Below are 26,815 nucleotides of genomic sequence, written 5' to 3'. Positions count from 1 at the left end.
TGTTTTGAAACAATAGGCCCATGAGGGAGTAAAGAAATAGAAAGGAGTTTTTGGTGGTAAGATTAGGTACCAGTGCTATGGACCTTTTATTCTAAATTTGCTTCTGATATTTGAAATATCCTTCACCAAACTCCAGCTTTACCCCACTTCACGGATGTGTTCTAAGGGACATCATTTACTCGATGGAAAATACTTTAAAAATTAACAGCATGACAAGTTTCTCTTAAACATGAACAAAGTTTAAATTGCTAAAAAGACAATAATAAAGAGCTTTGCTTCAGAAATGAAAATAACACACATTTTGATTAATTATGTAGAAGGTATTTTTAAGCATTGCCCAAACACAGATTTGGTAGAATACATCCCTTAAAAAAAAAAAAAAAAATGTGTTAAGTATGATTAACTCATTCCTTTATCACTAAGAAGCTTTTTAACCTTAAACATTTTTTATCTTAAAGATTATTTCATATGCTTATAAGCAGAAGAACAAAATGATACCTTACTTTGTAAAAATTAGATTTATAATTTTGAATAAATAAAATGCATAAATATGGAATGTTTGCCAACTAAATCCCTTAGTAAACTGCTGAATATATATTTGTTCAATAATTTTTTTAATCAATGGAATGATAGGAAGGATGTCATTTTGTCATCGATTTATCAGAGCAATTTTCTAAAACTTTTTTTTTTTTTAAAGATTTTATTTATTTATTTGACAGACAGAGATCACAAGCAGGCAGAGAGGCAGGCAGAGAGAGGAGGAAGCAGGCTCCCCGCTGAGCAGAGAGCCCGATGCGGGGCCTGGGATCATGATCTGAGCTGAAGGCAGAAGCTTTAACCCACTGAGCCACCCAGGCGCCCATCTATAACTTTTTTTAATGATTATGAAATAACTAAGATACAGTAGTCTTTTGTTAAAAATAAATAAAATCCCTGTTCTCTTGCATCCTGTGCAGTCTTGGTTTTAAGTCCTTTTACAAGTTCATGCACACTCCCCTTATGTGTGAAATAATGAAAGCTTTTGATGATATGCTGTGTTCAAAAATAGTGATGAAAGTTTTATCTTAAGTTAGTTTGTCTAAATGATTGCACGCAATTGTACCTTTGTAATTACTCTTCCCTACTTTTTATAAGTCTTCTTTCCTTTGTTGTCAACTCATTTCAGTGTATCTTCCAGTCTGCTGTCTAGCTTTGTATTTACTTCTGAATTAGTTTTTATATAATGTTTCTAAAGATTTTTTTTTTTAATGTTGAAGGTTTTAATAGCATTCTTGAGTACAGAACCATGAGCTTTCTGTACACTTTGCTGTTACCAATTTCTCAGTTTTCTGAATTAGTAACATGCTGGGCACTATTTTTTGTTAGCAATAGTTGGGAGTTGCAAAAGGGGTGGAGTATCCTGAGTTGCTGAGTGGCATCAGAAATTTCCTGGTCTAGAAAGGAATTCACTTTTATCATTTATTTACCAACTTAAAAGGTTGTAGGCTTTTTTATGTTGAGTTGCTTATTTTGAATAGAAGCATATTTTATTTCTGTGTTTTCAGAAATCAGTTATTAATACATATTTTTCATATGTAGAGCATCAGTTTTTCACTTTCTAAGAAAATATTTTTTTCTTTGTTTGTTCTTAGCTTTCACAGTGTTATGTTTTATTTTCAAGTAAAGCCTTATATTAACTTTCAGCTCATAAATTGCTTGAAAGAATGCACAGTTGTCCCACATAGCTCTATTTTTCATATTTTCCTGTCTTCTCTTATTTGATTCATTCTTTTTGGCCCGTTCATTGGGATAATTCTCTTCATTTTAAAACAAGATCATCAAGTGTTAATGGGCCTGGGCTTTTTGTCTTAATAAACAACTTAAATCTCAATTCGTTTGATGTATAAAGACACAAAACGATTTTCATCTTTAAAATGTCAGAACCTCAACAGTTCTTTAATGGCTCCTTTGAGGACAGTCTGTTGTTTGAAAGTTATTTTAATTGGCCTTTCTCTGTCATCTTCATTAATGATATGTCTATAGGAATTCTTCTGAGTTACAAAGGATGTAATTCAAACCTGCTTTAAAACTTTGAATGATCTAACTAATTTTTTTGAGAATCTTTGTCAGGATTTGGGATTAAACCTACCTGCAAGTTAGTCTGTCACTATTATGGATGTTAGCAGAAGACATGAAACTCCTGGCTCTGAAATTTTATTACTTATTGTCACAACAGTTAACACGGATATCATGTTGGATTGGTTCCCCATGCCTCCTAAGTCCCACAGAGGCTACATGATGGCTCAAATGAACCTTTTAAATGCAGTGGGTTTGTGTTGCAGCTGAAGAATACTGACCTTGGGGGGGCGCCTGGGTGGCTCAGTGGGTTAAGCCGCTGCCTTCGGCTCAGGTCATGATCTCAGGGTCCTGGGATCGAGTCCCGCATCGGGCTCTCTGCTGAACGGAGAGCCTGCTTCCCTCTCTCTCTCTCTCTGGCTGCCTCTCCATCTACTTGTGATTTCTCTCTGTCAAATTAATAAATAAAATCTTAAAAAAAAAAAAAAAAAAAAGAATACTGACCTTGGGGAATCCCAAACCCATTCCTTGTCCTAAAGAAGATGCTGCTTTATCCTTCAGGGTTGCTTCTTGCAAATGCAATCCTGAGAAATGACCTGCTTAAAGAGTGGTCTAGGCTTTGCATTCTTAGCATACCCAGCAATAACATGCAGGGACCTGGAAAGGGAGGATTACATCTCACAACGCAACACACCTTTAATTTTATTATAGTTAGCTAGGATAGAAAACAATATTGCAATAGTGATTGATTAATGTAAGGCTATCTGCATATGGGTTTTGTTGGTCTTTTCAGAGAGTAATATTCCTTTCCCTTTAAGGTATGATTTTTAAAAAAATAACTTGCCTGTTTCTAAAAAATAATTTGGGACAGCTTTCAGTAAATGTATTGGCACAATAAACAAAAAGTAAATAAAATATCAAAACATAGGCTCTAAAAACTGAAAAGGTGTTAGCTGTAGAAAGCCACTCTTAGCTAAGAAAAAACTTTAAAAAAACTCAAAAAACTGAATTAGCTGCTAAAAATAGAAGGAAAACATAATGGCTTACATGATTCACATACCATTGTTAGTAAGCATATCAGTGCCTCAGAAAAAAACCAGACTTTTTTTTCTGGCCCTGCGTGGTGTAGGAAATATGTCACCAGAACATTTGTATAAAAAGCCAAAATGATGCACAGTGTTCTACGTGGCACTTTCATAGATATTAAGACTGTTCCACATAATTGGCTCTGAGTGAAAGCCAAGAAAATAATCGTTCCACAATCAAATTTTATCAAATTTATTTGAGATTTGTGGTCATTGACCCAATGCAAAGATAGAACTTTAATACATTTCAGTGATAGTTTAAACTGTGTCATAGACCAGTGATTTTCAACCCATTTTTAAGGGTAGAATTTTCAAACAAAAGCTTATAAAAATACTGAATATATAAAACAAGTAAGTCATTTAAAAATTCTCTGGCTGAAGCCTAAGTATGCCGAATTTACTTTGAAAAATTAAGGAGACTGATTTACATATGTATCTTAATAGCAGGCCACCTCCCTCTACAGAAGTGTGCCAAATCATAGTATATTGAGTAAATTGCAAGTTGACCAGTAAAGGCCTCAATTAAAGGTATATGTCAGTTCTGACAATGCTTAACTATGAATAGGAAAACATGGCAATTAAACACACTAGCCCATAGAAAGGCAGTCCTGGAGTGGGTAATGCCATCACAGACCTGGGCTCCTAATTTTATATTCTGTATTCCAGAGCATGCGGCTTTCATGCTTACATGTATATCCCATGGCTGTAAGAGAGCTGATCCAGCACTATTTTCCAGGAAAGAAGAAGGTGGGGTAGGAGTGGAGCAAAAATTGCATGCCAGGTTACTTTGAGCCTTATTAAAGAGCTTTCCCAGAAACCCCATCCAGAGATTTCCATTTATATCTCTTTCATCAGAATAGTAATCTCAGCTTCAAGGAAGGTCAGGGAAACTAGTTTTTAGCTGAGCGTACTACCATCCTAAAGAAAATAGAGGTTATTAGTAAGGAAGGAGCAAATGGAGAGTCAGTATCTACAATGGCTAAGTGGAACCATAGGGACAGGAGGTCAGGCTGGGGAATAGGCTCATGTCAGATCATTTAGAACTTCATGTGTGATGCTTAGAATTTAGGCAGAATAATGTATTGATTAAAAGCAAAGATTTTGCAATTAAAATACCTTGAAATTGAATCTTGGCTTATCCACATATTAGCTATGTAAATTTGGACAAATTACTTACTCCTCTCTAAGCTGTAGTTACCTCATCTATAAAATAGATATAACACCAGCCATTTTGCAGCATTATAAGGATAAATGAAATAATGCCTGCCACATAGTAAGGGCTTAATAAATTATAGCCATTATTTTTATTCATACTTCATCCAAGTGGAAGGGTTTTAATCATCACATGGCTTTGAAAATGAAAGCTTTAGCATCATGTTGAACATCAGTTTGCAACGAGAATGAGACCAGAGGCAAAGACTTTAAGGAATTACATATATTTATCTGGGTGAAAAATGATAATGGGCCCAAATTAAGGAGTTACTGGTGATGGAGAAAGAAGGTTGCAGAGATATTTAGGGAGTAGATTCTTTTGGAATATAATGACTACTCAAATTTGGCAAGGCAATGTTTAGAGAGAGGGAGAAGCCCTAACATGACTTGAAGAACTGGGTCAGGAGTGATGTAATGAGAAATGTGGAGGAGGAATAAGTTTAAAGGATAAAAGGCTTAGGTATCTTTTTGCATGTTGCATTTAATGGAATGTATATCCATTTATATATCCACACAACTGTTGGTGGATATTTGAATTGTTTTTGCCAATTACAATGTTATGACCATTAAATATGGATTCCAATGCATGTAAGCATACATTTCTGAAAATGTCTTCAACTTTACCAGTAGTACTAATTTATTTTCCCACCAGCTGTGTATTAGAATTCCTGATGCTTGTCACCCATGCTAACACTTCTCATTGACAGCCTTTTTGATTTTTGTCAGTGCTGAATACAAAATAGTGTCTCATTAAGGTAACTTTTTATGTTTTTAGCCTTTTGGATTTCTTCTTTTTTAAAGTGATATTTTAGGGCTTTGATACATGTTTCTATTGGATTATGTATCTTTTTCTTATAAATTTATGAGTGTTTTAGATTTTGGATGCTGGTCCTTTTATCAATTATATTTGTGGAAGATATCTTTTCCCAGTCTTGGTGTGTCTTTTTTTATTCTAAATTGCTTTTTGATTAATAGAACTTCCAATTTTAATGTAGTCAGATTTATCATATTTTTATTTATGCTTATTCTTTTTGTCTTAAGAGCTCCTCTTTTCCCTTCAAGGTCATACATACGTATTTTTAAAGATTTCACTTATCTCTCCTTCATTATTAACTTTGAAATGTCTGTGGCTATCAGATATCAAGCCAGTTGTGAGAGACTGAATTGGCTTTTTGGTTTTGCAACTGTGACCATGTGGGGCTGTTAATTGATACATCAGTCAGTTCAGTCCATGATAACACAAACCACTAAGGCTCTTTAAGCAGAAAGAGGTTTCTGGGTACGTAAGAAATTATTGAAGAGCCAGCTCCCTCATTCCCACAAATGATTTCAAGGCATTACTATTGAATTGGCCTGCTTAAGGAAACTACCCTTGGTTCAATCAGGACACCACTGTTCTAACTGAAGACTCCATGGGTCACACCAACTTAGCCTGAATCCAGTAATCAGGAACCACGGATATAACTGCCTTCAAGGTTGATCTGTGTTGCCTGCTAGATCTATACCAGCAAAAAGGATGCCTCATGCACTGCTAATCTGCCAGCTTAACTCAATTTTTAATTCTTTCGAAACACATCTGATTGGCAGAATCTAAATAATGACCAGAATCCTGGCTGCAAGAGAGACTAGTAAATGTAGTTTTTAGCTGCCCAGCTTCTGCATCTCAGGATGATACAGTGAAAGGAATTTAGAACAAATGTTAAATGAGCAAATTACCTCTTCACTTGAGCTCATCTGGTGATGCCCCCTGTAGTATCTCCCAACCTGTGAAGTATAATAAACTCCTGATACATACAGATGAGCTTTATTCCAGTTTCAGCAGTTTTTTTTCTTCAGAATATTTAAAAGCTCATGTATATGTAGTACAAATCGCTTTTGAGGGGTGCGGTGCCTGGGTGGCTCAGTCAGTTAAGCCTCTGACTTCCACTTAGGTCATGATCTCAGGGTCCTGAGATCAAGCCCCATGTCAGGCTCTGGGCTCAGTGAGGAGCCTGCTTCTCTTGCTTCTCTGCCCTTCCCCCTACTCATGCTTGCATTGTCTCTGTCTCTCTCTCTCTCAAATAAATAAATAATATTTTTAAAAAAGCAAAAGAAATCTCTTTTGAGATTTGTCAGAAATGATATAGTTGACCTCTCCCTCTTTCTTGAAAACCTGTTTTGGGGGGAATGCTTGTATCAAATTGATATTATTTCTTTCTAAATTTCTGGTAGAATCCACCAGAGAAGTCATCTGGGTTTTCAAGGTTTTCTTGTAGTTGTTGTTTTGTTTGTTTTTGGGAGACATTAAAACACGAGTTCTACTTTTTAAATATCAATGCAGAACTATTCAGGTTATCTTTTTCTTCTTTAGTGAGCCTTGATTGTTGATGTCTTTCAAGGAGTTTGTCCATTTCATCTAAATCATTGAATTTATGGGCACATTGTTGGTCCAAATAGTGCCTTATCCTTTGAATGTCTTCTCTTTCATTATTCATATTAGTGTATTATTATTATTACTGATTATTAAAATAGTGCCCTTTTTCCTTTGTGACTAGAGGCTTATCAATATTATTAATTTTTTTGACAAACTATCTTTTGGTTTCATTGGTTTTTCTCAGATTTCTGAGATTTATTGATTTCTGTCCTTCTGTATTTCTGTGAGTGTGATTTCCTGTTGTTGTTGCGTTTTTGTTTTGTTTTGTCTTTTTTTTTTTTTTTTTTTTTGTAACTTCTTCAAGGGAAGGCTTAACTCGTGTATTTAAGACCTTTCTTTTTCTTATATATGCATTTAGGGCTATAAACTTCCCTGTTAAGTTCTGCAATAGCTGTATCCTACAACCTTTGATTTATTTTCATTATTATTCTAGTGAAAATATTTTGTTTTCCTTTATGAATTCTTTGACCGATGGGTTATTTAGAAGTCAATAATTCAACATTTCGATTTTTTAAATTGATGTCCATTTTAATGTCATTGTCAAAAATATACTGATGATGATCTATGCCCTGTTCTCTGGCTTTCCACTGTTGCTTTTTTATACTGGCACCCTGTAGGTCTGTGAAAATTGTCAGGTTAGCCAAGTACTTAAGCAAAGATGAGTCTCTTTCTCTCTGGTTTCCTTGCTTCTAAGATTACCCACTACTTTCCAGCTGCTCTGCCAGATTTGGACTCTGTACTCTGTATTCTGACACTTCAGGCTTTCTGCTCTCTAAGCTAATCATGGTGAAGGAATGTACTCACTTAAGAAATACATCAAGCTCAATTGACCTGAGGTGTGTACTTCTGTCTTTCAAGAGTATATTTCTGTATATTCTCTGCTAACTATTTTGCTGTGCTCCTGGGGTCCTTCCCCATTCATGCACAGTATACTTATAGCTAGGTATTTGGATAGTTTTAAGCTCTGAATTTGAGTGTCAGTCTTTCTGTGGTTTGCTCATTAAAATTTAAATTTCTTGATTTTGTTTTAAATCTAGTTTTTATTATCCCATTTAAATTTCTTGATTTTGTTTTAAATCTAGTTTTTATTATCATTTTCTGTGGATGGCTCATGTGACCTCTGCACTACTACTACAATATTACTTAAAGTGTCCCCCCAAATAAATAACTATGTTCAGAGCAGCAATGACCATAGTCGCCAAACTGTGGAAAGAGCCAAGATGCCCTTCAAAAGATGAATGGATAAGAAGATATGGTCCATATATACAATGGAATATTATGCCTCCATCAGAAAGGATGAATACCCAGCTTTTGTATCAACATGGATGGGACTGGAGGAGATTATGCTGAGTGAAATAAGTCAAGCAGAGAGAGTAAATTATATGGTTTCACTTACTTGTGGAGCATAAGGAATAACACAGAGGGCATTGGGAAATGGAGAGGAGAAGTGAGTTGGGGGAAATTGGAGGGGGAGATGAACCATGAAAGACTATGGACTCTGAGAAACAAACTGAGGGTTTTGGAGGGGAGGGGCTGGTGAGGGGGGTGGGTGAGCCAGGTCCTGGGTATTAAGGAGGGCAAGTATTGCATGGAACACTGTGAACCTTGTAAACAATGAACCTTGGAACACTGGGAAAAAATTTAAATTTTTAAATTTAAATTTAAAAAGTTTCTTTTAAAAAAGGAAAAAATTTTCACTTAAGACCCCAGGAATGGTATGTGACTCAGTCTAGTCAATCCAAATAACTTATTTCCCACAGAGTAGTAAGGAGTAAGGAATAATGGGCACATAATGTAAGTCAGACTAATCAAAGACAAAGAGATCCCATTCTGGGATTCTTATAAGTGAGAAAGGATATGCTTTTGCCCCACAAATATAGGAGAAAGGGCCCATTTGAGGACATAGAGCCAAGAGAAGAAAGAGAAATTAGATACTGGTAAAGTTTCAATCAATCTTCCTTGTCTAAAAGGAGTTGTTTTCAAAAGTTTTTACATTATATGAGTTAATACATTCACCTTTTCACTTAGCCATTTTGAATTGGGTGTTTGGTACTTTTTGACCTAACTGATATACCCTCTAAGATCTAATTTCTGCCTAATTAAAACTTACCTGGTACTATTTTCACTCTGTTCCCGTTATCTTTCAGAGTCCTTGGCCTTTTACTTCTTCAGTTACAAAACATTCTTTCCCAAACCAGGATGTCAAACATGCTCTCCCTCTGTCTGGAAAAACCTTCACGTGGCTGGTTCTTTCTTATGCTTTTTCTCAGGTTAAATGTCCGGAGACATTAATTGGAGAATTCTCCTCTTTTCATAGTGTCTAGGTAATTGTTCCACTGTCACATATTTTTGTCCCCAATAATTTCCTCCATTATACTCTTCACATATATAATTGTACATTTGGTGTTATTTTACTTATTTGTCCCTTTGTCTACATTGAAGGACAGAAACTATATCTGCTTTCTTTTATCAGCATGTATCCAGTCAGTGCCTGGCACAAAATACATGCTTAAGAAGCTATTTTTGACAAAAGGAAGGAGATAAACTTGCAGGACTTGGACTTGAAAATTAGATGATAAATTAACTTTAATTAGTAAGTTTTCTAGTCCATGCTGTATTTTGTTCTGGTAGTACCAAATGGCTATGCAGGTTTTAGCTGGGAATGGGCATTATAAACCACATGGTGAGGAATCTTAAAGGATCAGTTAACATTACTGAAAAGGGTATGAATAAATAAAATCCTGCAAGTCCAAAGTTATTATTTTGTTAGAACTTCTCATTTAAAAAATAATCAGGGCTTAAGTTTACAGTCACTAGAGAATCATTTAAAAAAAAAAAAAAAAAAAGAGGTAGCCTATTCTTGTGGGTTTAAGAATAAACCCAAAGTTTCATTCCAGTTTCTTTTAGTATTTATGTTATGAATAACTATTATAACATATTTAATTGCTTTGTCGATAGTGTAGATATCTATAAATTTCATTTAAAAAGGTTCTCAAATGTTCAGCTGTATAGCCTTCCTCAGTGGGTTTATTTTTGAAATATTATTTTACTTTAACTTTTATTTGTAGTTTTAAATCAGAATTTTAACAGTAAATTACTATAGAAAGGCAATGCCTTCAAATTAATTAAGTACTCATAAAAATAAACCCAGTGTTATAGATTAAATTTTATCTCCTCCCAAAAAAGGATATACTGGAATTCTAACCCCCAGTATCTCAGAATGTGACCCATTTGGAAATAGGGTCATTACAGAGGATCAAGTTAAAAGGAAGTTATTAGGGTACGTTTTAAACCAATATGACTGGTTTCCTTGTAAAAGGGGGAAATTTGGACACAGAGACATGCACAGAGAAAGCCATGTGAGGATATAAAAAGAATACCTGAAGTTCCCAAAAGCTAAGAAAGAAGCATAGAACAGATCCTTCCTTAGTGCTTTCAGAGATAGCACGGCCCTGTCATCTCTTTGATTTCAGACATCTGCCCTCTGGAGCTGTGAGATGTGGCTTATGTTATAAGCCACTTAGGTTGTGGTACTTCAGTATGGCATCCCCAGCAAATTAATATACCCAGTATGTTTTCTAAAGCTGATTTTAATAATTTTTGCTCATTTTAAGAATTTCTTTTTATTGAAACATAGGTAAAATAAGATTTTGGAATTCAATTAATTTTAGTTACCTTTTCTCTATTTCATTATTAAAATAAAGTATAGCTGGACTTGAAGATAAAACTATGTAAAAAATATTGTATATTTTTAGTATTTTAATCCATCAACTCTAAGTCCTTTCATTGGTCTAACAGAAATGCTTATTACAAAAGAGGAACTGCTCCTATCTTTAGCAACAATCATTTGCTAAACTGAATCAAGAACTGTTTACCATGTTCAGTGTTAGAGAGTGGCAGCTTTTGTTCCCTAAGGTTACCTAGACTTTTAATGACTTGTTTTCTAATTTAAAAAAAAAAAAAATTGTTTGAAAGGAAAATAGTAACTTTACATAGAATCCAGGCAAATCACTACATAATCAAATGTTCAAAGTTAGTATCACCAGTACACATAGCAACATCTTGGACCTCAAGTATGTTTTGCTGAGAAGGATGTACTGCTTCTCCTTCCCAAAGATGCATAACCTCTTCTAATCATGAGAAAGCATCAGACAAACCCACATTGAGAAATGTTCTACAAAATACCAGACCAGTACTCTCTTTTTTTTTTTTTTTTAAAGATTTTATTTATTTATTTGACAGAGAGAGAGATCACAAGTAGGCAGAGAGGCAGGCAGAGAGAGACGGGGAAGCAGGCTCCCCGCTGAGCAGAGAGCCCGATGCGGGACTCGATCCCAGGACCCTGAGATCATGACCTGAGCTGAAGGCAGCGGCTTAACCCACTGAGCCACCCAGGCGCCCCAGACCAGTACTCTTCAATGTATCAAGATCATGAGAGACCATACTGAGGAACTGTCACAAATAAGAGAAAATTAAGGAGATATAGCTACTAAAACTGATAAGATCTGAATAAATTATTAATTTTAATTCCTCAAGATTAATTTCCTGATTTTGAAAATTATTTTATGTCTGTAAGATGTTAACATAGGGGTGGTTGGGACTCTACTAATTTTGAAACTCTTGTGAGTCCTAAAATAATCTCAAAATAAATGCTTTAAGTGAAGACTTTCTTTCTATGCCATGCATCTTTTTAAATACTAAAATGTAGGAGTTAATTGGCTGAGAAATTTTCGACAGTGCAGGAATGAAATGAAGATTATTTGCAGGAAATGTCACCATTAACTATAGAATTCTTTCTGTTCTCTAATCAAAGTTCAAGATTATAGTTTGTATATTTTGAATTCCAGAATATTTGAAGATTTAATATATTTAAGAATTTTAATATGAACCAGTAATTTGAGCATTTCTTTAATTTATAATAATTTTGATGATGTTCTATTTGGTTATGACACTTACTCATTGCTAGTGTTGAAGTGTGCACATAACTTTTACTTGAACATGCTGCCATTTTTTATGATTAGCATACTTTGCAGTTTGTATACTAGAGGCTGATTTTGCAATGCCATAAAATTATGCTTATAATTTTAAAGAACTAGAGACAAGAGTTTGAAGACATGTTGCAACAAGTTTGGGAAGCAATGAAAAGATTAAAGACTTTTTATTTCTAGCATACAAAAGGCAACATTTGTGGAGTTCTATCATAGTAATCAGTCTCCTTGATTTTTACGAAGATTAGATGCTTTAGCATACTTCGTATAATTATTTTGCTTTAATTGGCTATCTGGACTTTCCTGACTGTTAGGAGATTTTGTTCACTGGTAATTCAGGTTTAAGACATTAGTACAGTATTTATACTATTCTGTTCTTGTGGGGGGAAAACACTTTTTGTATTGTGGCATGAAGTGCACTAGCATTAATAAAGATATTTGCAGTTACCATGCCTTGTTACTGGGACACTGACATTTTATGTAACTGCTTTAAATCACTTATACCTAGATTGGCTAGCAGAATTTGAAAAGCTCTGCTCAATAGTGTTCAGCTTAAGTCAGAAGTTAGGTATTACAGATGGATATTAATTTTTATTGTGCAAAATGTGCACATTTGTTACCTACCCATTAAAATGGAAGCTAAAAAGTTCATAATGTTGAAATTACATTTGAATGTTATTATCTGTTAAAAAGAGTAAGTGTAATCTTTTAAAAGTATTTTCATTTTATGATATAATTTATCAGGTTGCAGACGTTTTCTCTGAACAAAATTTAAGAGTTTTAATCATAACAAGTTATTATTTGGGAGCATCTTCTGATATTAGATATATGAATGTAGAAAAAATTACTTCTACAAACGTGGAACATTCTAATATCTAAATAATCTTATTTTGTAGTCGTAAGATTAATAGAGCCTGTTTGACTCATGTTGTATTTTGTTTCATGTAAAACAGCATCATTCTGCTTTTTTATTAATACAGAATATGCTTTGTTTTAAATGTAGTTATAGCATTCACTGAACTACCACCAGTCCATGATCAAAAATCACCTTGTGAACAGTAACTTAAAATTTTAAGACAGCTAAAGGCTGACATTGTTCTGATAATGGAATGAGGGTGTAATCTAAACAGCACCCCCTGCTGTATAAGAAGATAAAAGCCACAAGCCACATTGGAGGGAAGGCAAACCACAAGAGACTGTGGTCTCTGGGAAACAACAAACTGAGGGTTTTGGAGAGAAAGGGGGTGGGGGGTTGGATGACCCTGGTGGTGGGTATTATGGAGGGCACATATTGCATGGAGCACTGAGTGGGGTGCATAAACAATGAATTTTGGAACATTGAAAAAAAAATTAAATTAAAAAAAAAAGTCACAACAAAGAATTCATTAAATCAGCTTCTAATTTCCCAAAGACCTTTGAGTAACATTGTAAAGCAAAAACATTGCTTTTTATAATTGGAGGAGAGAAAAAGTGAGATATGCAGCTGAACTTTGAACAACACATATTTGAACTGTGTAGTCCCCTTATACATACTTTCTTTTTCAATCAATACAGTATAGTACTATAAATGTACTTTCTCTTCATTATGGTTTTCTTAACATTTTCTCTAGCTTACTTTATTGTAAGAATATGGTATAGAATATAGAATATAGATAACATACAAAATATGTGTTAAATGATTGTTGAATTGTCAGTAAGTCTTCCAGTCAACAGTAGGCTGTTAGTAGTTAAGTTTTGGGAGGAGTCAGAAGTTACCTGTTGGGTTTTCAACTGCAGTGGGGGGAGGGAGAGTTGGTGCCCTTACCTCTCTTTTGGGTAAGGATCAACTGTATTCTTAATTATTTAAGAACGATTAAGTTATTCTAATCATTCAGTGATAGAATGAGTCTAATCATTCAATCTAATCAAGTTAATCTAATCACAAATAATTATTCTATCCTTTTAAAAGAAGAAGGAAACAAGGAAAATTATCATTTTAGTTGTCTGTAGCAGGTATTAGGAAGTGTTGCCCTTGCAACTGGTAACAGTTTTTTTATGCAGTGTTTTGTAGAGTAAAAATGATTAAGAGATGGCCTTTTCCTTTGTAACTTTAAATCCTAGTAATGGTACAGTGAAAGATAGCAAGTAATCATGAAAGTTCAAAGAAACCGCAAAACAAGTCTGGGAAATTCAGGGATACTTCTTAGGCAATATGTTTTTGAGATGGTTAGGATAGATAGGATTATGAGGCAAAAGAAATTCAAATGCATGATACATAGGCCGAGGGATGGGAGAGGTGTGAAGTAGACGAAATAATGTGACCAAAAATACAACAGTGGAAAACATTCGTTAAGTACCAGTTGTGTTTCACACTTTGCAGTTATTGGGGATACTAAGATAAATGAGATTCAGTTTTTGTTCTCAAAGAGTTTAAATCTTAGTTTACCAATTAATTGCATAGAAGTGATGGTTAAAACAATGGAAGCACATGAAATAACTGAGAAAGCATAAAGAAAGAAAGAAATGTAGCTGGACAAAATCCTTAAGAATGTTGCTTTTAGAAAAGAAAATCCAATAAACCAGACCAGGAATTTTATTAAAAGATACAGTTAAGAAGAAGATCAGGACAGTTCCATGACCTGGAGCTTAAGGGTGAACATGGGTTTTGTGTTGTTGGTTTGTGGTTGTTGTTTTTTTAAAAAAATTTGTTTGTTTTTGGTTTTTTTGGGTTCTCCTCCCCTTCCTTACTCCCCTGATAGTGGGTTTTAATGAGGAAGAGGCACTCAGCAATGCTAGATTTATACAAAGTGGTGAAAATTAAGACAAGTAAAGATCAGTGGGACCTGGTAATTAAGAAAACTTCAGTAACTTGAGGTTTGAGGTTTGGCACAAATATTAAAGATTCTGAGAAGAGGGGAGGGAGTAGACATACAGGTAAGACTTCTTTCAAGGTTAACGCAGGAGAGATGGTGATGAAATTGAGAAGGAAGAGTAGATAGGGTCAGGGGAGTAGTAGAAGATTGGGGGTGACTAGAGGTCATGCTAAGAAATTAAGAAAATGGAAATGAGAAATTGTGGTTAAGTGCAACCTAAGAGTTTAAGACCTTGGAGGTGGTAGAATTTTGAGTGATCAAATCCAATATGTGACTTAAATGGAATCAGGAAGAATAAAGACCAAGTGATATTTTTTTTTTTTTTAAGATTTTTATTCATTTGAGAAAGAGAGACAAAGAGCATGAGCAGGGGAGAGAGGATGGGGGAAAACAGGCTCTCTGTTGAGCAGGGAGCCCAATGTGGGGCTCGATCCCAGGACCCTGGATCACGACCTGAATTAAAGGCAGACGCTTAACTTTCTGAGCCACTGAGGCGCCCCTGGCCAAGTGGTAATTTAAAAAAAAAAGAACCAGGCTTCAGTGAAGTAAGGCAAAAGGAAGCTAGGAAGTATACTTGCAAGTTTAAATGAAGATTCAAAAGAACTTCCCGTTCCAATTGAAGGTCTTTGGATCAGTCCCATGGATGGGCCTCTTCTGCTCTTAATGAGTAGTAAATTAATTTGTTCAACAGATATTTATTCTATTTCTACTTTGAGACAACATTTTAGATATTTAGGATCTATTACTGACTTGTATATATGACAGTACCACTTTAAATAATATTGAAATATTAACTAACTTGTTTTATTATATCATGGTGTAAAAAATAGTTTAGTACTATTTAATTTATGCTCAATCATGAATTTCTTGAGGTCAAGGATTGTCTCATTCATCCTTGTATGCCAAGTTCCAAACATAGCACCTGACACTTTTAGTTATGTTCATGAAATGCCTGAATTACAGAAACTTTTGAATAAAGAACAGAATGATTCTGGAAGGTTATTTATTTACATGGAATTAGTATCTGTGTTTTTTTAAAGGTGGTAGAAAAACAGCATTAAATCTTACTTTTAAGAGTTTTTTAATGAGAAAGATGTACTTATTGTATCATTGACTAATAGGTTCTTGCTATAACGGCAAAACATAGTGAAAAATGTGAAATGTGTTATGGAATTATTTCTCTTCTGTGTACAACTATATCTGTGTAGCAGAGAAAGTCTCTAATGTGTATTTTTGATAATGCATGGTATCACTGTAATCATTATAATGTGGCCTTAGTCTTTTTTACTAAATACAAATGTGAATAGACCAACAGGGAATAAACTCTATAGATTCCATTGTCACTTGGGTGTTTTCTATGCTTTAATTACCTTCACCAAGAATTTTACAAGAAGGGATAGGAAAATAGAATAAGACAGCTTCTTTGTAATGTCTCCAGGCATAAATGTAACTTTGTGTACAAGACTGTACTTTTTTCCCCCATTTTAATCTGTGGTGAGTAAAGCTCATATTTTGTTAAAATTCTAGACTCACTTCCTCTTAGATATCACTCTTTTTAGAGTTAAAAAAACTTTGTTATCAAATTCTATATGATTGGTTCTTAATTACTGCTGCAAGAGTGACAGCTTCATTTAGATATTGTTTGTGTTTTATTTTCATGAGACTTCAGGGTTTAGCTCATTTACTTCTTCACAAAAATAAAATTGATGTTTTAACTATGCATCTAAGAATGCTTACTACCAGTTCATTAGCTATCATAGAAGTATTTCTATCATCTCTGATCCTTTGTAATTTTTTTTTTAAAGATTTTTATTTATTTGTTATATAGAGAGAGACAGAGCGCAAGCACAGGCAGACAAGAGTGGCAGGCTAGAGGCAGAGGGAGAAGCAGGCTCCCTGCCGAGCAAGGAGCCCGATGTGGGACTCGATCCCAGGACGCTGGGATCATGACCTGAGCCGAAGGCAGCCGCTCAACCAACTGAGCCACCCAGGTGTCCCTGATCCTTTGTAATTTTAATCTGTTCTGAATTTTCATATTTGTATAGTTTTGAGTTTACCCCACGGACTTTTTTCATATTAAATAACTGTTACATGGAGTTGACATATATAATTTAAGAATTATTATTTTGTAAAATATAAATGAAAAATGATTCTAAAATCCTCAAACTAGAATGTTCACTTCAACTTGCTTATCCAGAAAACTGATATAAAAGGAAATGTAACTGATCATAGTATAAATGAATATTAATGAAACATTTGATTAAGGACATCTCATTCATGAAGTTGAATTGATTGTTGAGAACCATGGATTTTACATGTGAAAATAAACAAATAAATACTGGTTCTTAATGTTACAGGTTCATGTTTTTAGAGAAACTAGCTGGCTTTTAGAGAATTGGCCAAAAAAAAGTCCACAGTCCTTCTGGTGTCCTGTTGCTAGGCTTGATGATGTTTGAATGACCTCTAGTATACCCTATTTTTGTTTGCCTCAACCTTAGTGCTAATGTAGTCTAGAGCTCTGATAACACTGAAGTACCGAATTCACAAATTTTCTTTTTAGTCTGTGATGAACAGAAACAGATTGGCTGACTTGGGAAAGATACCCACAGTCTATCTTTCCCTTGTGCTCCCTGCAGTTTCTTTGTGGCCCTTCTTGCAAAGGCACATTGAGGATCTTCCCTGTGAGATCCAGTTACTGTGTTGTTATAATGGGACCTTGACCAGAAGTTTTTACCTTATAAGTTGATATAAGATATACTTGGTGAAATTTATTTAAATCTTACTACTTTAATAAAAAATGTAATGTTATTTCAGTACATAATATAAGGTTTATATTAGTCTCTGCGGGTACATGCTAACCTTTTTCATGATTCCTCTTGGCTCTCAGGGAGTAAAAAAGCAGAGGAGAGATCTCTTTGATAACTAACTGATAACAAAAAGTATACCTATTTTTAGCTTTTGTTTTTACATTTCTCAAAAGTATTATGTTAAAAACAATTAAATTGCAGTGCACAGTTAAGTATGATATAAACAGAAGATAATAAAGGAGACCTATCCTTATTTTAACACAGAGCATAATACCTTTCACAATAAATTCTTAAAATAGACTGGAGTGTGGAGTTTGACACTCTATTTTCGTAGTATCAGGCTAGGGGAACTTAATTATTTCTTGGAAGTAAAAGGAGGATTTCCAAGAATTAACAAATTTTCTGTCAAATCTCTTACAAAGTATGAAAAATAAGTTGTGTTTTTAGTTGTATAACATTTCGACCTGGAGTTTATGACACTTAGAACTAGATCTTTAGAATGCAGATTGAAAAGTCACACATTTGAATTGAATGTGATCCTTCCATCACAAAGTTAAAAATGACTTTTATATTGATAACCAAACTTGGATGCATTTAGAAATATCTTAGTAAGTTTATTCATTAAATCTTTATGCTGCCTTTTATATTGCTTTATTAGGCTAGAATATAATCCCTTTTTCGTGTCAACTCTCCTTACCTGAGAGCTATTGGACAGAGACCATAGCTTCACTTCTGGCTCTTGGAACTGGGAATGCCTTGCCCAGAGTGTGTGATAATTTGAGTAATGGCTTGGTGACAAATTGTGGGCTGACTTCATTGGTTTTTAACCTTATGTTAATAGAACGCTTTTGTTTTCCTTGTTATGAGTAAAAAAAATTGATAATAATGTACATGTATTAACAAAGTTCAATTCACATCAGTGGGTCAAATTATTATAATTAATGACAATTATACCTCAAATCTCAAATTCAAAGTAAATAAGGTTATGCCACTCATTTTCATTTTATTTAGAGTACTTTCATATTTCTGTAGGGTTTGAAGAGCAGAAATAGAAAAAGAAAAATGTAAAATAGAAATTTATGATAAGAAATTAGTATAAATTTTAATTATGAACTCTGAAATCAGATAAATCTCATCTGTTTTTATAGTACAACTTTAAGTGTGTTTTTTTCCCTCCCAGGACATTTATTCAGAGCAGCTGGGGATCAACCGTTTAACCTGTCCACAGTGTCGAGTGCCTTCCCAATGGTCAGCCACCCAGTCTTTGGTCTACATTCAGCCAGCTCAGGGCATTCAGAATTTGGTGGTTTGGGGACACTTGGTACACCCACAGCCTTAGCCGCACATCCCCAACTAGCATCTTTTCCAGGTAAACATCTGTTACAAACAGTGTTCAAGGAAAGGAGGAAAGCTTGAAAATGTTCAAGCAATAATTTGTTTATTAAATTGAACAAAAAGAATAGTCTAATGCCTGGTATATTGAAACTCTTGTACAAGAATTGACTCAATCCTATTTATCATGTGCAAAAAAACCCCCACACTATGTGTGCTAGATGGCAGCATTGATTATAGCTATGCAAGTGTTTAGCTAGAGAAAGGGGCATCTGCCTCAAAAGTGATTAATTAGGCCAAGTGTACGTATTGTGAGTGTAGAGCTTGATGAATTTTTCTCAGCTTTATTTGATTTTTTTTTAAATTATTTAACTTACAATGGAAAGTAAACTCCAGTTCTTATAACAAATATCTCTATACTTTTGAATTCTCACTTCTCTGTACTTTCCAAGGAAGGTGAACTTGGCTTTTAAATTCTATATTTTTCCATATTTGATCAGAACAACTATAAATTTGCACCATTTGCTTTATAGCAAGACCAGAATTATCCCCAGTTCTACAGATTATGATAATTCAGGAGCTTAGTAAGGCACCAATTAAAGCTTAAATTGGATAAGCATGCTATAATTTTCCTTGTTATATTATTTTCAAAGTCTAAACTTTCATGTGTTTCCAGTGATTGATTTCACTTTAATAAATTTTAGCAAGGGATGCATGGTTTGGTCTTATAAAAAATAGTTTACAAATTAGAGCATAATTCTAGAGACAAAAAGACCTGAATTTAAACCTGACTGTTACATTTTAGCTGCGTGATCATGAACAAGTAATCTGACCACTCTGCCTCAGTTTTCTCATCTGAAAAATTGAGGATAGGTAATGGTACCTGCTTCTTAGGGCTCTTGTGAAGATTGAAGGAGATAAGCCATATAAGTACTGATTGCAATGTTTAGCATACATGAGTATATAATTAGTTATTATTATTATTACTTCCTCTTTCCCACTTTAATGGGTAATGAACTATCAAGTGCTTCTTCAAAAGGAAACGAACATCTCATTTTAACTGTATACAGAATGGAAAGACAGTTAGATTTATATTTCAAGTACTGTTTCTTGAGTCATACTCTTTTAATTCAATTGTCTGGAAGAGAGTAGCTGGTGGGGAGAGTTAATATGACTAGAAAGTTAAAATCAAGTCTTAAAGTAAGCCTTAACATTTGTTTTAAAAATACTAATAGGAATTTATTTAGGCTAGTTTCTAACATGGTTGCTTAGCAAGATGATCAATCTGATATTTGCTGAAATATAAGATTTCTGATTAAAAATAAAAATAGATAGTAGAAATATAGTTACTGGGTGTCTTAAAATTTTTTTTAATCATTTTGTCATAGCTTATTATACCATTGCTTTTGAGCCTATCTAAATTATTATTCACTCATTCATTAATTGTACAAAGTTCTTTGAGCATCTGCTGTGTTCTGTGCATTGAGGAATATACTGACATAGTATGTGTTATTTACAGTTTTTAGGAGATGGATAAACAATGACAAGACAGTCTTTAATGGTGAAGTATGTCTATGTAAACATACTGTTTTCACCAAATAGACACTATGCCTAGACCTAGAAGACTCATTTGTTTAAGTTGTAGATTGGGCATAATAATTTAAATTTAAGTTCTCTGTAATTGCCTTTATTCAGAAGGGTAATCTAAATGCCAAATTTTTGAAATCACCTAAAAGTTAAATGAAGACACGCAAGAAAGAAATTACTAGAAATTTTAAATAAAGAATAACTTACTTTATAATTTTATGTACTTTCTGCATTTCAGATAATAAAATCAACAGATGCAAAATTATTTAATGGATATTAGTCTAATATTATTTCCATTTTATATTGACATAGTATTTCACAGTAATTTCTTTTAAAATATTTATAACTTTTGGTCATTATATTTTCATATTATATTACCATGAATTTCTGTGAAGCATCTGGCTCCATCAAGTATGAAAGATTTAAAAATTCTGCTATATCTTCTAGGCCCAATATCATCTGAAATATTAGACTCTTTCAGTTGAATATAATTAATGTTGCCAATATGCTGTTACCTTCTTTGAATAGCTTTAGAAACTCATCATATTCTGGTTTATGTAATCCTTATTTTATATATTTTCTTTTATGAACAAACTATTTTGTGAGTGACTAAGTTTGTTTTCATTTTCTTAAACTTGGAAGATAAATAAGCTTTTCATTTAACAAAAATTATATTATTTCTTATGAAACATTAGATATTTGTAAAGTTTGCAGTCAGAAGCTCTACCACTTTCATATTTTTATTTTATTGATTTTATTTACCTTTTTTTTTCTTTTAACTTGTGGTGTCAGCTTGTTTATAACATACACATTTTCCAACTTTTTATTTTCTAATCCCCATCGTCTGTACTTATTTATAGTGAGGTTCTAAAGTATAGTGTTATGGTTATGCTTTTTTCTGAGCATTATTTCTGAGCATATTTTATATCTAAAATATTTGAATCTTATTATACTTAGATTGCCTTACCAACTTGTAGGCTGTTTATGAAGTCTATACATTCAGCTGTAATGCTTTAATTATAGACTCTGTATTAAATAATGTAAATATCTTTAGGAAACCTCAGTCCCTTTTTATTAGCAATTTGGAACCTAGGTTTCAAACCTATAAATAAGAATAGATTCCAGCTGAGCTGATACAAATCCAAAATACACAGTTTTCCTTCCCACCTAAATACACTTCTTTCATCTAAACAGGGATAAATGATTAATGCTTTTGTATAGTTATTCTTGGTTCAGTTCCCATCATTCAGGCACTGCTAAATATGCATTGGTGTCATTTCACTAGCAGTGCCTTCCTGCAGTGCAGAAGAATAGCTTTTGCAGTTTTCTGCTTACTCTGTTTTTAGACCTTTTAGAATAGCAGCCACCATGAACATTTCACTTTTTGAAGAAAACAGATTTTGTCATTAGATAATGAAGGTGCATATCTTTACATTCTGTTTTTAATGAAGGGATATTCTTAGAAAAGATTTAAAGATCATACGATAAACTGACAAAATTAAATTTTTCCCATACTATATTTTCAGTTTCTTTTCTCTAATTTCCTCGTGTTGGTTACAATCAATGAAAAATACAGCACATCTCTTGGAAGATTAGCCTGAAAGGTCATAAATGATTTGGTAATCTGGCAGGTTAGCCAAGTAGAAAAGATTATTTCTAAGATTTTAAATGGGGCAATACAAGACGTTCTTTTGGATTATTTTCAAATATCTTCTCAATCTTCACCCTTTTTGATAAATGTATTCTATAAAATTTGGCTTCTCTCCTTTTCTAATAGTTTTAACTAAGAGCCACTGTTTGAACATCTAAATTGCATTTGATGATTTTCTACCATTGATTCACTTTACATTGATAAAACAATCATTGTTAGCTATAATTTATGAAAGGAAATATAAACAAACTCCAAGCTTTCCATATTAACTTTTATGGGGAAGAGTTTTGTAGAACTTTTATGTTTTAATATGACTTATTTTGGAAATCTTTGAATACCTGAGACAGAAAAAACCACTGCTTTTGCTATCTTTCTGTTTTTAATTAAGTATAGAATATCTTCTTTCATAAATGAACTTGAGGTATACTGGTTTACAGTAGCAGTCTTGGTATTATTATTTATGATTTTTCAGACTCAGATTTAAATTGTATATAATTTGAGGAAATTCTTAACATAGGTTGTAAATGGTACAACCATGAATTCTAAGGTTTTAAAATACATTAATATATTCTTAAATATTATTTCTTTACTAATTTAGAAAAATTTCATAATTTTTCTCGAATTTAGGAAAATTATTGTATAAATTATCAAGAAGTCACACAGTTCTCGAATTTAGGAAAATTATTGTATAAGTTATCAAGAAGTCACACAGTTCTTTACTTTTCCAAGTTTTCCATTTTATTTTTAAAACCATAGACTACCTTTATTCTTCATAAACTTGAGTTCAAGGAAGCTGCCAAGTGAAGATCCTTGGATACTTTCTTAATGAGAGGAGTGATGAGTATGTAACATCTAATAAGCTGTCTTACAGTTAGATGATCAGAACTGTGTATAATGCAGCTGTTCTGTTCCAAAATGAAACTTGGTATTTTTTTCCAGGATTAAAATAAGAAAAGCATTGCTACATTAACTAGAAAGTTAATTCAAGTATTTTTTGCTTGTTTGTTTGATGTTTGGTTTTGAGGTGCAGAATGGTGGCGAACAGCAGATGTTCACAGTCGTACAGGGGCAACCTTCTTTCCACCATTACTGGGAATTCCACCACTGTTTGCTCCTCCAGCCCAGAATCATGATTCTTCTTCATTCCATTCAAGAACTTCAGGAAAAAGTAATAGAAATGGTCCTGAAAAAGGTATTCCTTAACTTAAGTGATGTTTTACAAATCCTCCATTCCAGTACCTATTTTCAGTAGAGTTTAGGTTTAATAACTTTATATAACAGTATACTAGACACTTTTTCACGATGGCTTGCTTACTCCTTAACAGTAACTATGAGAGATTGGAAGTATCTTCATTTCACATCCAAGAGTAAATAAGTGATTTGAGGACAGCTTGCATGTCAGTGTGGCATGGCAAGATTTGAACCTGGCCTTCTAACTCCCAACTCCACTGCTTTTTCCTCTGTATCTCATTACTTCCTGTGTATAATCCAGCATAAGATTTACTTCTGTAATTAAGCACTAAATTCATCAAAACTATTATCCAAGTACTCCTTTTTTCTTTTAAGTGATCATTAATATTTCTGCAGTTTATAACCTGTTAGAATAGCATTTGCAAATCATAATAGCGTTTTGGATGGTTTATTATTATTATTATCATTTGTCACTTGGGTAAGAGCTTTTGGTGAGTTTGCTCTGAAAAGGGAAATGTTTGCACTTAATTATATTTCTAAACATTATTTTAATGGAAGTGGAATTCAGATAAATATAAAATTACCATTTTAAAGTGAACAGTTCGGTGGCATTTAATGCATTCAGTCTTGAACAACTTCCACCTCTGTATACTTACAAAACATTTCATTGTGCCAAAAGGAAACTCCATACCCCTTAAGCAATTTCTCCCCATTCTTCCCCCTCTCAGTCTCTGGCCATCACTAGCTTATGCACTGTCTCTGTGGATTTATTGTGAATATTTCATACAATACATGACTTTTTGTGTCTGACTTCTTTCATGATGACTGACTTTCTTAGCGTGATGTTTTTGAGTCATTCATATTATATATAGCATATATCATTACATCATACCTTCTTTATGACTGAGTAATATTCTCTTGGATAAACATGTTTGTTTTTATTTTCAAGGTGTAAATGGGTCAATAAATGGAAACAGTACATCATCTGTATCTGGTATCAACACACCCGTATTATCCACTACTGCTTCAAGTTCTGTGGGACAAACTAAAAGTCTAAGCTCAGGTGGAGGAAATCGAAAATGTAATCAGGAACAAAACAAAAACCAGCCTTTGGATGCTAGAGCTGACAAAATAAAAGATAAGGTAAGTTATTCCTTCCAGAACAAATATGTAACAGATCTTTATGTAAGCATTCCAAGCTTCAAACTACCTGAATCTATGGAACAATTTCTTATGAATTACCACTCCTATTTTACAAATGCTTATTTTTATGGTTTGGTGCTAATATTAGGACTCTTAAAAATTACATCTGTTAGCACCAGTATAAATAATACAAATAGTAATAATAGCTAAGATTTGTGGAGTACTTAACATATAACAGCTCTACTCTAATTGATTTGCATATAATATCTATTTTAATCCTCTCTATAACCCCTAATTAGCTAGGTATTGTTATTATAAATGGAGAAACTGAGCCTCAAAATAGTTGGCCAGTAAGTGGACAGGATTTGAAGTCCAAGTGGTTGACCCCAGAGCCCATGTTTTTAGGAAAACAAAAATGAGAAAACATTTTATTATGGGAAATTTGATATCTATAGAATAGACAGAATAGTATGATAATCCTGTGTACCCATTATTCATTTTCAAGAGTTGTCACCTCTTGGCCCATTTTATTTCATTATATCTCCAACTGTGCAGGTTATCAGTTTATACCTCTCACCTTCCTCTGCTTGACCAGTTGGCGCAGTTAGAGCTTGTCAGCAGAGGGTGTTGGAGAAACCGTGGAAAAAGAAAGGCTGTGTCTGGTTGCAATGTTTTCTTCTTGTTGTCATGCTGTGGCTGCCAGTGAGTAGCTTTCAGCCCGCTGGCAGCTTCTCTGTGGTTTTGGTTTAGGAGACCTAGAAGTACACACCGTCTGGTGGGTCTCATGGACATCCCAGCAAGCATCTTAGTAGTAAGTTTTGCCGGGATGCCAGTGGGTGGCTTTCTAGCTAATTTTAGTGGCACCCCAGTGAGGAGGTTTCCAGAAACTTTTCCTGGCACTCTAGCAGGCATGTTTCTTATTTGCCAGCCTTGACCTGTGACACCTCAGTGAGCTTTTCTGCCATCCAGTGGGCAACAGCCACATCATCTCCAAAGTCTGAAGTTCAGCCTTGGGTGAATGAGGTTGGAAGATAGAGGCTCTCTTCCAAGTTTACCTTTATTTTACTACTCTACCTCTGCCCTCCAGGAAGTGGCTGTTCCCTACATCTGCTATTTCAGTATTCTTTAGAGGTCTCTTTATCTCTTTTAGTAGTATTCATATTCTGCTACTAGTTAATAATTCTACATCATAAAATCTCCCAGTTCAAATAGCTGATGTGCTTTCTGCCTTCTGACCAGATTTGTCTGCCATTGAAAAGGTATTATCAGGAGTAGGGTGGATATGCAAATTGCAGATAATAAATTCACTCCAATATTCTGGTCATTCTGAGCCTTTAGATTTCCTCTTCCATATCATGCCAGAGAAGCTGTGGCATTTTCATTTTATTAAATGTAGACCTCCACAGAGTCTGGGTTTCATGCATACGAGCAGGTAAGCTAAGATACCTCCAGCTACATGAACTGATATATTATATCCATACTTTCTCTTAAGTGCACCCATATTTACGAATTTGGTCTGCTCTCATTTGTAATTTCTTCTTGAGATAGGAGTCTTGGTCTATTTTGATTTAAAACTCCTGGTACCAGCTGCAAACATTTTCTGAACAAAGATAATAACTAGGGCAGCATCTTCTCATCTCTAAATTCTGTAAAAGCCACATTGAAGGCCTGGTTTTCTGGGGGAGCAGAGTCCGCGCACATCCTTTTCATCACCATCTCAGTTATAATATCAAGGGGCTTGTCTCTTCCCCATTGCCTTTACTTGCCTCCTTTGTTTTAGATCATTTGACCCAAAAAGTCTGAGTATTTCTGATCTTTCTATTCTTCTTCTTTTTTTAAAAGATTTTATTTATTTACTTGACAGAGAGAGATCACAAGTAGGCAAGGAAGGCAGGCAGAGAGAGAGAGTGGAGGAAGCAGGCTCCCCGCAGAGCAGAGAGCCTGGTGCGGAACTCGATCCCAGGACCCTGAGATCACAACCCAACCCCAAAGGCAGAGGCCCAACCCACTGAGCCACCCAGGCTCCCCTCTGATCTTTCTGTTCTTTTCTATTGAATCTGTGTGTCTATTTCTGTGGCAGTACCACACTGTTTTGATTATTACAGCTTTGTAGTAGAACTTGAGATCTGAAATTGTGATACCTCTAGCTGTGTTCTTCTTTTTCAAGAATGGTTTGGCTATTCAAAGTCTTATGGTTCCATACAAATTTTAGTATTATTTGTTCTGGTTCTGTGAAAAATATTGTTGGTATTTTGATAGAGATTGCATTAAATCTATAGATTGGGTAGTATGGACATTTTAACAGTATTGGTTCTTTCAGTACATGAGCATGGAATATCTTTCCATTTGTTTGTATTATCTTCAGTTTCTTTCATCAGTGTTTTGTAGTTTTCAGAGTACAGGTCTTTTACCTCCTTAGTTTATTCCTGGGTATTTTATTATTTTTGGTGCAATCATAAAAGGGGATGTTTTCTTAATTTCTCTTCTTGCTACTTCACT

The 26,815-nt window shown here is 34.1% G+C and overlaps 1 protein-coding gene across 20 annotated transcripts in view; it reads left to right on the top strand.

Moving 5' to 3' along the window:
• The window catches only part of BAZ2B (bromodomain adjacent to zinc finger domain 2B), a 314,188-nt gene that overhangs the window by 177,155 nt on the left and 110,218 nt on the right, over nucleotides 1-26,815 (top strand). For 15 of the 20 annotated variants that reach the window (XM_032355671.1, XM_032355672.1, XM_032355673.1 and 12 more), the window contains 3 exons: nucleotides 18,593-18,781; nucleotides 23,007-23,174; nucleotides 24,123-24,316. In XM_032355671.1, the coding sequence (XP_032211562.1) occupies nucleotides 18,593-18,781; nucleotides 23,007-23,174; nucleotides 24,123-24,316 (551 nt within the window). The remainder of the gene's footprint in view (nucleotides 1-18,592; nucleotides 18,782-23,006; nucleotides 23,175-24,122; nucleotides 24,317-26,815) is intronic. The other 5 variants (XM_032355687.1, XM_032355669.1, XM_032355683.1 and 2 more) reach the window with 3 other exon arrangements.

This window comes from Mustela erminea, chromosome 8 (assembly GCF_009829155.1).
Source record: "Mustela erminea isolate mMusErm1 chromosome 8, mMusErm1.Pri, whole genome shotgun sequence".
Lineage (NCBI taxonomy): Eukaryota > Metazoa > Chordata > Mammalia > Carnivora > Mustelidae > Mustela > Mustela erminea.
The sequence above is the reverse complement of the archived record's forward strand: the minus strand, read 5'-3'. Positions and strand labels throughout refer to the sequence as shown.